The sequence below is a fragment of the Zosterops lateralis genome (assembly GCF_965231275.1).
Source record: "Zosterops lateralis genome assembly, chromosome: 12".
NCBI classification, from domain to species: domain Eukaryota; kingdom Metazoa; phylum Chordata; class Aves; order Passeriformes; family Zosteropidae; genus Zosterops; species Zosterops lateralis.
The window spans coordinates 11,307,998-11,323,131 of NC_139772.1; the positions used below are offsets into that span (position 1 = coordinate 11,307,998).

General features: G+C 37.3%; 1 protein-coding gene across 1 annotated transcript in view; it reads left to right on the forward strand.

Annotated features, from left to right (window-relative positions):
- Positions 1-15,134, forward strand: part of SLC6A2 (solute carrier family 6 member 2) — a 59,462-nt gene that overhangs the window by 36,410 nt on the left and 7,918 nt on the right. Inside the window, exons 6-13 of the mRNA XM_083870250.1 lie at positions 1,852-1,955; positions 2,665-2,789; positions 3,541-3,653; positions 6,207-6,335; positions 7,415-7,514; positions 10,929-11,029; positions 13,044-13,211; positions 14,945-15,016. Of these exons, the coding sequence (XP_083726376.1) occupies positions 1,852-1,955; positions 2,665-2,789; positions 3,541-3,653; positions 6,207-6,335; positions 7,415-7,514; positions 10,929-11,029; positions 13,044-13,211; positions 14,945-15,016 (912 nt within the window). The remainder of the gene's footprint in view (positions 1-1,851; positions 1,956-2,664; positions 2,790-3,540; positions 3,654-6,206; positions 6,336-7,414; positions 7,515-10,928; positions 11,030-13,043; positions 13,212-14,944; positions 15,017-15,134) is intronic.

Genomic DNA, 15,134 nt, shown 5'->3' on the forward strand with positions numbered 1-15,134 from the left:
GAAAAAAGAGCATATATTGTATTTAGTCTTAATTGTAAAGGAATTTCTGATTTCTGCTCTTCTTTCTCTTCACCTTGATCTTCTCAATTTGTTTCCTAATCAGCTACTATGAGCCAAGACTCTTACTCATACTTCAGCATGTGCTTAAATCCTTTGGGAGGCAGCAGGTGCTAATCTCTTAATTGAGTCAACAGGACTTAAGCATGTGCTTAAGGGTGCTTGAATAGTGAGAAAGGGTGCACTGGCAAGATACAGAAGAGACACAGAACCACTGAAAACGAGTGTCTTATGGTGGCAGTATGCAGAGTTAGAGTTTAACAAAATTTATGTTAAAAATTTTCAGGAATTTCTTTAACAATAGAAGTTATCTGAATTTTTCAAAACACAAGAACAAACATAGGAGAGTTTGCATCCCTCCTTCTTAGCCACATAAATGCTTTTCGGAGAGTGCGACCCTGTATGATCTCAACCTTTGTGTGAAAATACAATATTAAGATGTAACCAGTATATAAGAAGAATAATTAAGGATTATTTTGTTATTCATTGAAAGAAATCCATGATGCCTAAAAACCTTGTATGAACTACAGTTTGAGAAAATCATATCCTCCCATCCACTGGCTAGCAATAAACACTGCATAACTCTATGGACTTCATATTCTCTTTCAAGTAATCAACTCTCCACAGTTCATAAAGTTAAGTTTTTCTACAAACCCAGAGTACCATAAGTTCTTCACAGTGTTCAGCAGGCAGCAGTTGAAAGCATTTATCATCTATGTTGAGAAAAAAAGAGGTCACCAGCCTAAGTGCTTTCATATATCATGTCAGCAAGGGATAAGGCACTGTCTTCCTCTTCACTAGGCCAAATATAAAAGTGTAGCACTAAAATCCCAATGCAGATGGGAAAGTCACTACTGAATAGATATATTAGATCTGATTTCCTACAGATGGATGAATGATGAAATCCAGTGCTTTTCATAGTTCTTTCAAAGTTCTTGGCAGATTTAATCAAACATTGCAGATCTCATTTTGAGAAATGTTGAGTATTATTCACACCACTGACTTCACTACTTCTGTTGAAGATGCTCATTTAAAAATCTCTGTGTAACAACAGAGAAGGGGAAACCCTCAGTTATCAAGGCTCTTTTCAGGTTTCTGGTTCAGGGAACCCGGACTATGGCATTGCTCCTGACTGGCTAAATGGATATTGGTTAGGAGGAACACTTTAGAAAATATTATAGCTTTTAAATTTTTTTCCCTGGTGGACAATCCTTAAAATGATCAAGCTGCATCTAAACTGAAATTTAATGACAGAAATAACTCTTTCTCCAACTAAATGAGAAAGCTGAGAGATAAATCTGCATTGCTCTGTCCACAGCACATCAGTCATGCTTCAGCTCCTGAATCAAGAAAGCATCGTGTAGAGTGCACTAACAGTCATACAAGGGAAGTTCTAGTATGGGAAAGAAAATGTCCTATAACTCTTGACCCATTAACTATTTTTAGTTTTCTGGTTGTACATTCCAAACTAACTTGGAACGAGGACTATTGGAAGTGTATTTCTGTGACCCAGGAAAAAAAACCCTGCAATCATTTCAGTGCTGGGTAAAATCTCAGCAGTACCTGTCCCACTGCAGAGCCCACCAGGGCAGCATTGTGTGTGTGTGCTCTGGGGACTTGTCCCCTGCTCCAGCCTCCCCTCCTCAGGTCAGGCCATTCCAGACATGGAATGCTCCGTGTGACACACTCCCATCAGCATGAATACCAATTGTTTCCAACACTGTTATCTTGCTTTTCTCCTGCTGTATCCTCGTGGACTGAACTGACGCTGGTAATGTTGGTGTCATTATGCAGGTCTGGATTGATGCAGCTACTCAGATATTTTACTCCTTAGGAGCTGGCTTTGGTGTTTTGATTGCATTTGCTAGTTACAATAAGTTTGACAACAACTGCTACAGGTAAGAGCCTATTCTTCCCTTACTGCTGCAAAACTGTACTATTTTACTCTGACTGCAGCTGAAATAAGTTTTAAGCTATCTTTTTATCTTCAGTCATGTATTAATGATGGTGAGTTTTGTGTAGACATGGTAACCAACCCAAATCTTGAAACACTGTCTTCCTTACTGAAATTTTAGTAACAGGAACCTGCCAAGATATCTGCTGCTCTCCAAAGCAGAATGGGATTAGGTTTGGACTTTAGACAGCTGTGTAAACTGTACTGGTGTTTGCCTTTCAAAAGTACCATTAAGCACAACAGTGAACACAGGAGGAAATCTTATTAGTGCGGGAACTAAAAGCAGAAAGATTCCAGCTTCCAGAAGGGTTTCTGTGCTTTGGCATTATATTTCTGATATTTTACATTGCGCTCCAGTTTAGGAATGCACTTTAAATCAAGTCAGTTTGTAAGTGTTTTGCTGAATCACCACCATGGAAAACCAACCAGAATCACCCTGCACCTTCAGAGAAAGCCCAACATTTAGATATTTTGTTAACATTCCATTTTGGAATGAAAACAAGCATCACTTTTCCAATTAAATGTAAATTCAGAAAGCACATGTATTATAAATGCATTGTGAACTAAAGGATGGGGGGGGGAAATGTTAAAGAAAATCTCCATCTAGTTCCTAAAGTTTTTTCTCACTGGGCTATTCTTCTCTCCATGTTTAGGGATGCTTTACTGACTAGCACCATTAACTGTGTCACAAGCTTCATCTCAGGATTTGCAATTTTCTCCATATTGGGCTACATGGCTCATGAGCACAAAGTTAAAATTGAGGATGTAGCTACTGAAGGTAGGAAGTTAATTCTATATTAATTTTCACCCTTTCCCCCCACTATTTCTTTGCTAATGTGTTTATATTTGCTTCCAACAAGTGTGTGAAAATCTCATGGAAGTGAGCTGAATTAGCTTACTTGGAACTGGAACTCTGTGCTTAAATCCCTTGCTGAAATGTGAACTCTAAATGGTATTGATTCATTGATTCACCTCACCTCTACTGAACTGAGATTCCTCAATATCTTGCCCCCACAGGTTTTGCCTGTTCAAGAAATAGGAATTAATCACTGGACAGTATCTTACAAAAGTATTGCTGCTCAGTGCCACAGGAGACTGGTTTTGGAGGTTCTGCTAAGCTCAGAACCTGTAGTCCTTTCACTGGGAACAGGTCACCCATGGTCTCAGCTCCTGCAGCTCTCATCACATCCAAGAGTTCTTTGGCCAAACAGATGAATCCACATCCACATAATCTCTTCCCCACTACATAGCTGAAAAATGACTAGTAAGGTTGCAAATCCCATAAAATATTATTCAAAGTGGAAAACAGTGGGATAGGAGGTTTTTAATACCAAGCCATCATAACTAAATAAATAAACCATCTTAGATATCTTTTGGTATAATGCAAATTTTGTTTTAACAGTACTCAGAGCATGACAAGGACTGAAATGAAAGTCACTTTAGTCATGATTTATCGTATTAAAATGAACATTTTTGTGAAGATAAGAAGCATCATGTAGTGACATCTTTTTTCCCCTTTTCTCTTCCAGGAGCTGGTTTAGTTTTCATCCTGTACCCAGAGGCAATTTCAACTCTTTCAGGATCTACATTTTGGGCTGTGGTGTTCTTCATCATGCTCCTTACACTTGGCATCGACAGTTCTGTGAGTATTTTTTTCCTTCTAGCCTTGATACTGTTCTTTTTCATATTCTGTAACTAGACAGGCATCCGCCTTAAGCAGGGATTTACATTTCAGGTGAACATTCTGTACATTTCCTTAATCTGTTTTCACAGTCATAGACAACATAGCAATACTATTACTCGCTGTATTATAACGACTCTCCATCATTAGGAGGTTTAGGAAAAGATTAAATCTTTGACAAGCCAGTAAATATTTACTCCTGCTACTTTTTTATGACTTTACAGAGGGGCTGGTCATCATCAGTTATTACTATTTAAAGGTATGACCCAACAATACTACTATGAATTAATACTACTATGAATCTGCAAAAAGGTTTTGCAAGTTGCAAGTTGCTTGCAAAACACACGTAAACATTGAGTAGAGTGGTTTCTAGAAGGGATTATTATATGTGCTGAAATCCACTAATCTGCTCAAGTCAGACAATGTCTGAAGGTACTCCCATTGTTTTCTACAAGCTATGATATAGAATTTCCTGAAAAACTAATCACAATTTAAAAATCACTCCAGAATATTTCCATTGTGGTTTAATTTCCCTGTAATCTTACTGTAAAATGTCTAGTCTAACAAGTGTATTTGCTCTTTAATGTGATAGATTTTACACCACCATGATATTCAGGATCACAGAAACTTCATCCCAGAAAATATTCCAAGTCCTCAAACAACTTTTGTACTGCTTTGTTCTACCAAAGAGGCCTCAAGACATCCTGTTATATTTATCTTAAAGGTTGATAAAGGTTCTGGAAAACCAAATAGAGTCTTTAAGGAATAGTGAACCATGGGTAAATTTTCATCCTCTTTAGTAGAGTAGGGGTTTCTTACTATTCCTACTAACTACAGAAGTCTCTTTTGAAATTCAGAATGTATGAAGTTGATCTAGGAGTTTCTTGCTGGAAATGGTAAAACAGAGTTTCCATTGCTTACAATTTCAGGATAATTCATTCCTTTTCAAGGACAAGAAAAGGAAAGAATGATTGACATGGACAAGAGCAAAACTAAAAAAAAAAAAAAAAAAAAAAAGAAAATAATGGGGTTGCGGCAGGAAGCTTTGATAATCATTGGCAAATAGCTGAATGAGATCTTGTGGAGTGAGGGCTGAGCTGTAAAGGTCAGATTCAGGTCTAAATATTTCCAAAGTGTTTGGATTTTTGGATTCCAGCTGAGGTCCAGTGAAGTTTGTCTATACAGACTAAGATCTGGAACCTTAGACAAAAGTCTGAGGGAAGATTATATTTGAGATTGTAGCTTGGCCATTTTTCAACTGTAAGCAAATATGAAGGATTGAAATGAAGGGTTTAGCACAGTGAAAGGACATGAATGACCAGTAGGAAATGGGCAGAATGAAGGAGAAAATTCATGGTGAGAAGTGTCTCAATCCAAAGCAGTTAACTTTCCAACAGCAGTAAAAGAAACCTAGAAGTGACAAAGACACAAGGCTTGAGATTGCAGAATACAATTTTCCTACAAATGGAGAAAACTGTTTCTTCTGGAGCTAATTAAAATACAGTGAACTAGTGAACTGTGGCCAAGTTTAGTTCTTACCTTCTAAAAGAGGAAGGACTTACTGACTCAAGATTTGTCATAATTTTTTAGAGAAAACTCAGCTCCTACAATATTTTTTATGGTGATAATTCTCTGCTACTGATTTCAACCAGGAATATTTTAATCAGAGGCTTATTGGAAAGGGCCAGGTTATGTCAGCACCTGTTAACCAACTAGTGTATTGCACCAAGAACACCAGGTCATGCCATGGTCTCTTAGCATCACAGAAAGCATAAAATTAAGCCTCTCCAAAATATTAAATACATTTGTTTTCTATGATAAAAGACTGAATTTACTTTTCATAGCTTTTTTGTTGGAGTTGGGGCAGAATGCTTTCATTATTTAAAAGAAATTAAAATCCATAACCATCTACATAATCCAGCAATTTAAATAAAAGCTTGGAAAGTATTTTTCCTGTATTGCAAAACAATGGCTGATATTCCTCATTAACTTCTAGAAAGTGAAGTAGAATTCTTTCTTGTTGTCAACAAAATAAAAAATTACATCAAGTTTCCTTTGTAATAATTCTTCCAAGTATGCCAAGATTTTTGCCAACCTGGATTTCATGAATCAATGGCTAATGCAAATAATTTTTCAGTATATTTCCTTTAGGTGCTTCTTGTGCCTGTCTTTATTTAAGAAATATCTTAAGGAGCTTAATTACTTAAGCTAGCAGCTTTTTTCCCCAGAGTATATTAAAATGTATATTATTTTCCCCAAAGTACTGTCTACTTATTGTTCCATTGAGTCAGCAAAGGATCCTCAGAGGATGCAGCTATGGAGGCAACAACCACCCCTCTTGATGTCCAAGTCCTGACCCAGTCCTTTACCAGAAGAAAACAAAGCCTCATTCACCAGTGACTGACTGCTGAAATGTCAGAAATCACACAGTAGTTGGGTATTAATTACACAAACTGCTTTGCTGTTTCCAACAGTCATCAGAATTTAACCAGAGTTTTGCCTTCCCTTCCTCAGATGGGTGGGATGGAGGCTGTCATCACTGGCTTGGCAGATGATTTCCACCTTCTGAAACAGCACAGAAAGCTCTTCACCTTTGGTGTTTCTTTTGGCACTTTCCTACTTGCCCTGTTTTGCATTACCAATGTAAGTACAACAAAACTTTCCATCAAAATGTTACCTTGAAAATGCCGTTAACCTTATTGGGTAAAATATGGATAGGTTCAGATGACTATTTTTATTGTAAATTTTAGTTCTTAAAAAAAACTTCTGTTCAGACCATCACTTTTAATCTAAATATATGAAGTTTCTCTGGTTTAGACTTAAGTTCAGCCCTCCAGCTGGAATTCACAAAACTGTCCAGAATAGTCCAAATATATTGGTTCATGTAACTAAACATTTCTGATGTATAAAAAATAAAAAGGAAAACCCTTCTGAGAACATCACATGAAGTTGTTTAATTTTGCCCTCTGAATTTTTAAGGCTACATTTTCAAACTTAGCTGTTTCTGAAACAAACATATTTCTTAGAAAATCACATTAGTAATTCACTTTGCTAAGTTTGATTGCAAAGGCGTTTATTTGGAGCAGGTGTAGAGCAAAAACAAGAGGTCAAACTCAAATGTCATTCAATAAGCAACATTTTCTAACACAACAACCAAAGTTCATTCCATTTCCGGACAAGTCCCCATAGAATTAAAAACCTACACGAGGCCTAAGTACTTGTCTCCCTGTTTTTGTAAATATGCACAGCTGTTTCAGAAAAAAAATCTTAAAAAAAAAAAAGGCAACTGATTACAGAGACTAAAGGCACCTACAGATTTAAACCATATAAGTGCTATTTCTACTATCGGTGGTAAAAACACAAAAAATTAATTCCTTTTTTCCTCTCCTTCCGAACAGGTATAATGAGATTAGGTTTGGTTGTAAAAAGATATTTTAACACAAATCTACTGCAAATATTTCAGCTGTTTAGGTGTGGCTGAGGTTTCTGTTTCCCTCAGTGAAGTGAGGAAATGGGTGAAAAAAAGCCTTTTTAAAAGAGCTACAAGTCTGATTCCACTATTTTACATGAAAATATGAATCTGCAGTATCAGATCCATATCAAAATACTTGGGTTAAGATAATGCTTCAAGAAAAGCAGATTTCTGTTAAGTGGATATTAAACTACTGAGATGATTCGATTTGTAACTTCACTTTCTTGCATCTTTTAACTCTCTGTTGCAGGGTGGAATTTATGTGCTCACCCTTCTGGACACATTTGCAGCTGGGACTTCAATATTGTTTGCTGTTCTAATGGAGGCAATTGGAGTTTCCTGGTTTTATGGTAAGCTCTTCCTTTTGCATGTGCGGAAGCTTTTCTGAAATTCCAAGTGCTCATGACAGGCTTACACATCATTGAAGGGGAAAACAGCAGAGCCTTGTATTCACAAAACCATGACAAGTCAGGTTTCATAGAGGGATTTTCACCTGATTTATGAGCAGTGACAGGAATGCAGACATTCAGTGGGCTAAGCTTTGAGACCCTGCACCAAAGCCAAAGCAAACAGCCTTGTGAAAGGGACTGTGATGGGATGGAAAAGTTACTACTTTTGCCAGTATTTTACAGCTCTTAGTATTGCTGATGACTTGCAGTAGCAGATTTAGACTTGGTACTTTCAAAGCAAGTAGATCAGCTTAAATACAGACTCCTGTGTTTCCACTTTTCATTATTCCCCCAGGGCCAATCTCGAGCTCTCTCCACACAATAGAAATAGAGGTATAGAGAGAGCTTATACAATATAAAGATCTATTAGAGAGCTATAAGAGTTCCTACATTAATCCCTTTTGTTTGAGACAATATTCTACTTCATTGTAAAACACTAGCAGTTTATTTTATTTCATAAAATGATATTAAATATCTGACATACTGGATACCATAAATTCTATTTTGTCGTATTTGATACTAATTTATGCCACAAAAGGGAGTAGTGATTTACTTTACCCCAAATATGGCAAGCTTTAGGAGTATTTAGTTGACCTTTGGCACTAGACTGGAATCACTCTGCCAAATAGAGTCTAGTGATGTGCTATAGCCACCTAAAAAAATATGACCTCTGATGTTCCTTCCTAATCTGCTCTTTATTCTCATGCTTCAGTTCCTGGCTGATCACAACTCTTTTCACTATTACCAGGTTTCGATGTCACAGCAGCCTGCAAGTCTTCTCCCCTTTAAGCCTGTATTGAATTAGTTGCCCTGATTCCCAATAAAATTGCTCTTCCCTTGAAAACCATTTCCATTTTTATTCAGACATAGTGTTTATAGCTAATTTACGATTCAGAGGGTTCTTAGACATTATGATTCTTATTGCTATTTACCTCACTCAGTCATTTATTTACCCATCCATTCTGCTTTACCATGTTCTTTTAATCAAACCAACTTTATTTTACAGTTAAAAAACTGTTGAAGAGTGAGTGAAGTGAAAGAATGGCATTCCTGCATAAAGCTGTTCAATCTACTAAAGGAATAGTTTTTAGTTTTAATGCACTAATTCTGTCACCCAACATCATCATGGCTGCTGTCTCTCAAAATAATGGAGGCACTTTATTTCACAGACAACTATTTTTAATCCCTGTAAAAGAGCTGAATGTGGATGAGTGATCACAGCTTAGCTTGGAAGCAGAGGCTTCTTCAGTTTCTGAGGGCAAGTTACCTTCTGCCACTATTAAAACAGGATTTACTGCACTTTACAGTAGCTAAGCTTTGTATGTGGTTCACAAACAGAGCCAAAGTTAGTCAAATTTTATTTTACACCCTCTGTCTTTTATAATTTTTTACTTTCTTATTCCTCATAATCAGGAAAATATCTTTTCATTTTTCTTGAGCAGCTGACAGATGTTTCTACTGACACAGCATGACCTGTTGCTTTATAAATAACTTATTACAGCCCCAGGTGCTATTTAAACTTATTAAATCTGGCATGATCTTGTCTGCCTCTTTTTTCTGATAGACCCCTCTTGCCTTAATGACCTAACTGAATATTAAGCCAGCCTAAAGGCAAGCATTGACATTTTGGCACAGACTAAAAACATGGAAATTTAGTTCAAATTATTCTTATGACCATTTACTGTGAAGTTTCTTCTTGCAAAGGCCAACTGTATGTAAGAGAAGGGAGAGCTAGTTTGCTTTACTGTGCAAATGTACCTTAGTTATGACTGCTAAGTTGTTACGAATTTTCTTCATGTGCAACCCTGATATCATCTTTCTGATGAATATTCTATTTTTGGGTGTTTAACCAGCTCCTGATAATAAATTTTAAGTATCTGTGAAACCAAGCCCTACAGGTACTGTCATCTGTAGCTATAGCTGTGTTCTGGTTAAAGGTTGATTCTTAGAACAATTATTTGAAGACAGGCAGTACTGAAGAAGCACATTGCGGAAAAGTGCAGTCTGAGAGCATGGCCTCCTCTTCCCCCACTTTCAACAGAAATTGAGCACCAAGCACTGTCTGAGCTCCAAGTGCATCTGTCTGGAAACATATGAATAAAATTCTGATATATGTAGACCTTGTCTTTGACCTTCTACACAATGATAAATTTCAGTCAGTGTTCATAGCAGTTAAAATTCAGTCACTTCAAAGTTCACAGAAAGCACTGCAAATAGAATCAGATTAAGTTTAAAGAGCATTTGCAGATCCTTCTTGTCTATTTCTCTTCACCTGGACATAATATTGGGGGCTGGATTTTTTTTTTGAGACATTTACACTCAAATGTCCACATCCTGAAAATGTTTTGCATCTTATTACATACAAAGAACTAACTCAAGCTGTCCCAATTATTTACGTTAAATAAGTGAAATAAATTGTACTGTACATCCACAGAAAAAAAGAGAAAAAAATCTTTATGGAAAGCTACACATTCTCTCTAATAAACAAATATTGATGGTAAAAAGCTGCATTTCTGCTAATCATGAACACCTAATGTGTTCACGATTAAAATAAATTCCTGAATACATGGAGCAAAAAAACCTATAAACAAATAGTCTGAGATGACAGAATGCAAAGAGCCAATGTCTCTAAGGTGTAAAGTCAGAGTTTGTTTTCTTTTTACAGAAAACAGAGAAGGACACTTTTTTCCCCATTTTATATCAGTTAGTCATCTCATTCTAAAGGGACATAGTTTTGTACATATTTACAGTAAACAAGAGAATTGCCTGAGTTTTCTGGAAAAGTCTTCAAGATGAAAATATATTTGCAATAGATACAATCTGTGGTGTTCAATGAAACACTGAAAGGTAAATATGCCTTTAAGTGGAACAAAGGAATCTCCATTGATAAATTAAGAATCATACGAATCTACCTCATTATCAGCAAGTGGTTTGTGTGAGGAAGGGTTTATGTTTTCCTGCAGTGTACTCAAAATAGCACAGAGGAATTAGGTTACAATAGTCCATAACTATTTTAAAAATTGCATCCTATTTACAACTTAAAGTCTAGATATTTGTGAAATGCCTCTTTTCAGTGGCAATGCTGCTGTCTGCAGCAGCCCTTAAGTGCTCACAGGCATTTAAGTCGGATACAGTGATATCAAAGACACATCTAGACATTGATAGGAGTTTAATATTGTTATTTCTTATGTCTTCTGATTTGGAAGTCGTTCATATCTGGTATCTGAAGAAGATATTTTGGGTCTGCCAGCATCTCTTCAGTTTAGACTGCAGCCAGTCTCATTCCAGTCTCACATCCCTTCACATCCATTCCAGGTGTGGACAGATTCAGTGAAGACATCCAACAAATGATGGGCTTCAAACCAGGCCTCTACTGGAGACTGTGCTGGAAATTTGTTAGTCCTGCTTTTTTATTGGTAAGTGTTGATAATTATTCCATCATGGAAAGAATACTAGTGCATTGCTTCCCAGAATATACAAGAGATACCAAGTGCAAGATGCCTGTTGCTGAGTCAGATATTGTTGGGATGAATAGAAGACACTCCAATTTTTTTTTTTTTCTCCTTGAAATTATATGCTGTTTATATTTTGTATTACACATTTCAGTTGTGAAAGAGAAGCTAGTGGTGTTTGTGGTCTTCTTCTGTTCCTTCATTTTAGCATGATTTTAAGCAGGCAGCTTTTCTTAGGGAGCGCTGAGGCAGTGCCCTCCCTGTCCCTGCAGCACCTCTGCATATTAAGCACAAACCATCCTCTTGGGAAAATAAGCTAGCCAGGGATAAGAGGTTGTGTTAGCAAGGATGTATTTTTGATTGGGGGATACCAAGATCCCCAAATTGTGGAATGATACTTTATAAAAATTAATATACAACTACACCTGTAATTAGCTGTTTGAAACACTGAAGAATTATATAAAATATACCTTGTAAGCTGCCTGTTGGAAAAAACAAGTGTTCCATTGCATTAGGGAAAAAAAAATCCCAAAGTGTGAATTTGGTTGCTTTGTGTAAAGGTTAAATTCAGCACTAACCTAGAGTTTTATATTGGAATCTCTTCCTATGCATATTTGTAAATCAAAAGGTCAGGATAATAATACAGAAATATAATAATACATTGACCTCATTATGATTTGGGGAGACAATTACTTGCGTTAAAGCTGTGCAATCTCAAAGCAGTACTGGTATTGCAAATACACACTGGGTAGGCTTTTAGGACAGGTCCACATTTTTTTTAATATTGAAGCTATGACCCCAATTCATCCATAAGCACTACAAAGCCTGTATTAATTATCCTTTAAACACAGTTCTATAAAGGAACTTGTATGGAACTTTATCCTGTAGCACTTCAAGAAGGCTGACTCAAGCAGAGTGGGAAAATGCTGGAGCATCCTTGGGTTTTGCACACAAGGGGACAATAGAAAATTTGTATTTTACCATTAGCATTGTAACAATCCAGCTAAAGGAGGAGAGCCCATCAGTTTAGCCTTCAGGTAATTTTAAGATGCCTTGGTGAAACAGCCTCAACACTTTCCTAGAAAAGCCTAAAACTTAAGGGTCAGAATAAATCTGTAGATAATGCACCTCTCAGCCATCACAATGCACACTTTTGTTTTTTCCATCTGGAAGTTCTTTAAGCCCTTTCTCCATATTGTCTGCAGCTAGGTACATAATCCCAAGGAAAATCACAAAATAGAATTAGTGTGGAATCTGGTTAGAAAAATACTATAATCTTCCTTTAACCCACACTATCCTGGTGTAGTCTTTGAAATCCTAGGCTCAAGATATTTTTGGTTGGAAACTGAAATGTGGAGCAGAACATATAACCCCAAAGAACCAAATCAAGGATATCTGCATGTTATACAACCCATATGGATTTAACAGGACAGAAGTAGGGTAGTACCCCACTCTTTCCTTCTTGCATCTAGCACTGGACAAGGAATCACAGGAAGAAAAAAACAGCTTTGTTTTCCAGGCCATAAGGCTGCTCTACCTTTCCTCAGTACATGTATCATGCTGGAGTTTGCATTGTGCTTCTCATTGAAAAATGAGTACAAAACTTCTAAAGGAAGTCTATATTCCTGGAAAACAAAGAAAGTAAAACAATAGATCCTGCAGAGTTTTGTTTTCTTGACTACAGAATCCCTTTTCTACACCTGAAACACTAGTTTAAATGAGGCATAGTGGACAATCACCTGATCTTCCCATCAAAATCTCAAATAATCTGTGTCCACAGCAGCTAAAATGAACTGTTAATACCAGCAAACACATCAAGAATGTCAACAAGAGGCACAAAGTAAACAGGCTGAAGGTAAATCATAAAGCTGGTTTGAAATATATTTTAGGGTGGCTGCCTAATGGAACACCTGTAACCAGTTTTCCAGTAAGGTTCTTAATCTTAAAACTGTGGTTCATTTTATACTTTCTTCTCTAGTTTGTGGTGATAGTCAGCATAATAAATTTCAAGCCTCTGACCTACGACGACTACACGTTCCCTCTGTGGGCAAACCGCATTGGCTGGGGAATAGCCTTGTCCTCCATGGTCCTGGTGCCTGCCTACATCATCTATAAATTTATGAATGTGCGTGGGACCTTTAAAGAGGTAAGTGGAACACAAGTCAAATGTCATGAAATGTTGCTGTGAAATGAAATGGCTGGTCTAAGTTGGCAGTTTATTTCTTTCCCAAAACTTATTACTTACGAGTGACCTTTTGAATCCATCTGTCAGGTGGATCAGTGGCTTGAGGTAGGATTACTGCATTCTGTTTGAGTTTCTAGACAAAAATTAGCTTTCCAGACAGCACCATAATAATTGTGAAAAAAAAAAATTTTATGCATGTAATTGATCCAGTTGATGAGATCAGATTTTTGTTATTAACAAAGAATGTACAAGTTATGGAATCTTCATATTCAGCTATGAGGTATGGTCTTCAAACTCTTTTGTACTTTTCTTTACTTGTCAGTTCAAAACAGCACAGGATTAAGGTTCACTAACCATATAATTTTTACCATCATATTAACTTTACCTTCACCATGTATATACCCCTCACTATTATCTAGTCTTAAAATCTTTAATGGTGCTCAGAAGCCTCCTCACCATTATACAGCAACAATTATTTTCCTATCACATCATAACTTTATAACCTTATCTAGACCCACTGACTTACACCTAGTTCTACTGCTCTCCTTTCCCACAGATACACTTACACGATGGTGTAGCAAGATTTTGATGCTCTTAGGCAAATCACTGAACCAGCACCACACACAGAATTAAGCAGAAAATAGGATCTCAACCTTTACATAGATAGGTCACATCCCCCTCACACTGACCCAGGAAACCCAAAGGAACAAAGGGCTTGTTTCTGAAACATGACAGTGATCTCATGTAATGTTTACCTCAGAAAGGCACCCCAAAGTGGGAACTCCTCAGCTGCCCTATTTTTATCAGCTCCCACACCTCAATGTTGTGCACAAATTTAGATCTCATTTCCAGCAATTCTGGAAGCCTTTTGTTTTCTTCCGTTTAGTCGAAGGTTACAAACACATTTCCTTCAAGCATTTAAGTCTCAAAGAATAATCTGCACTGGCCCATCAGGCTTTTGCCTTCTTGCTGAGGTTTACTGATACGGGGATGCAGAAGCCTTTGCCCAAAACTCCATTCCCTCATCCATCTGTCTTGTTAGCAAGTTCTGGGTTGTCTGTTACTGCTCCTGCAAAGAGCAACTCCTCAGTTTCCCCACGAGCATTATGGCAAAAGGCTAATATATGGCATCCAGGTAACCAGCTCAAGATATGATCCCCCAAACTGAGGCTCTTTTAAGGATGGGGAAAGGTATGAACCTAATCTAATGGGAACTCTTTAAGTTGGTTGAAAGTTCCTAATAAACCAAAATCTACATGTGATCTCAAAGGGCACAGCACAGGGTAGACAAGGGAGATGAGCTGGGAAATACCAGTTCCTCCTTCCTCTCCCACTCTGGGACTGGCCCAACCCTCTTACAGCACTAACACAAAAGCATGAATTTAGGGGATCTAAGGCCTGTAATACCAACTTATTCCTGATGTTCTTTTCTATATGCACTTGCTAAATATTTGGACTTAGTATTTGCATACACTTTCTACTGTTGCTTCTTATATTAAAGGCTAACACCCAAGGGCTTATAATAGGCTTATTCTCTCAGTGACTGAGTAAATGCACATGATGCAGTGATATTAAAGATTTAATTTACCATTTTAAATAAAGTTCATGCTATTTTCCCCACTATAGGTTGGGGATTACATACATAATCCCACTTCATATGGCTGACTTTTTCCTCTTCTTCCTGTCTGGTTTAGAGACTAGCTTACTGCATCACACCCGAAAATGAGCACCAACTCGTGGCCCAAGGAAATGTCAGGCAGTTTAAGGTTTGTACACCTTTCACATGCTTCTTCTCCTGATACCAACCCTTTCCTGTCTTTAGCAACAACTACAGGTTTGCACCAATCTCCTCATGGTGAGTGCCTTTGCAGGTCTGTAGTTTGT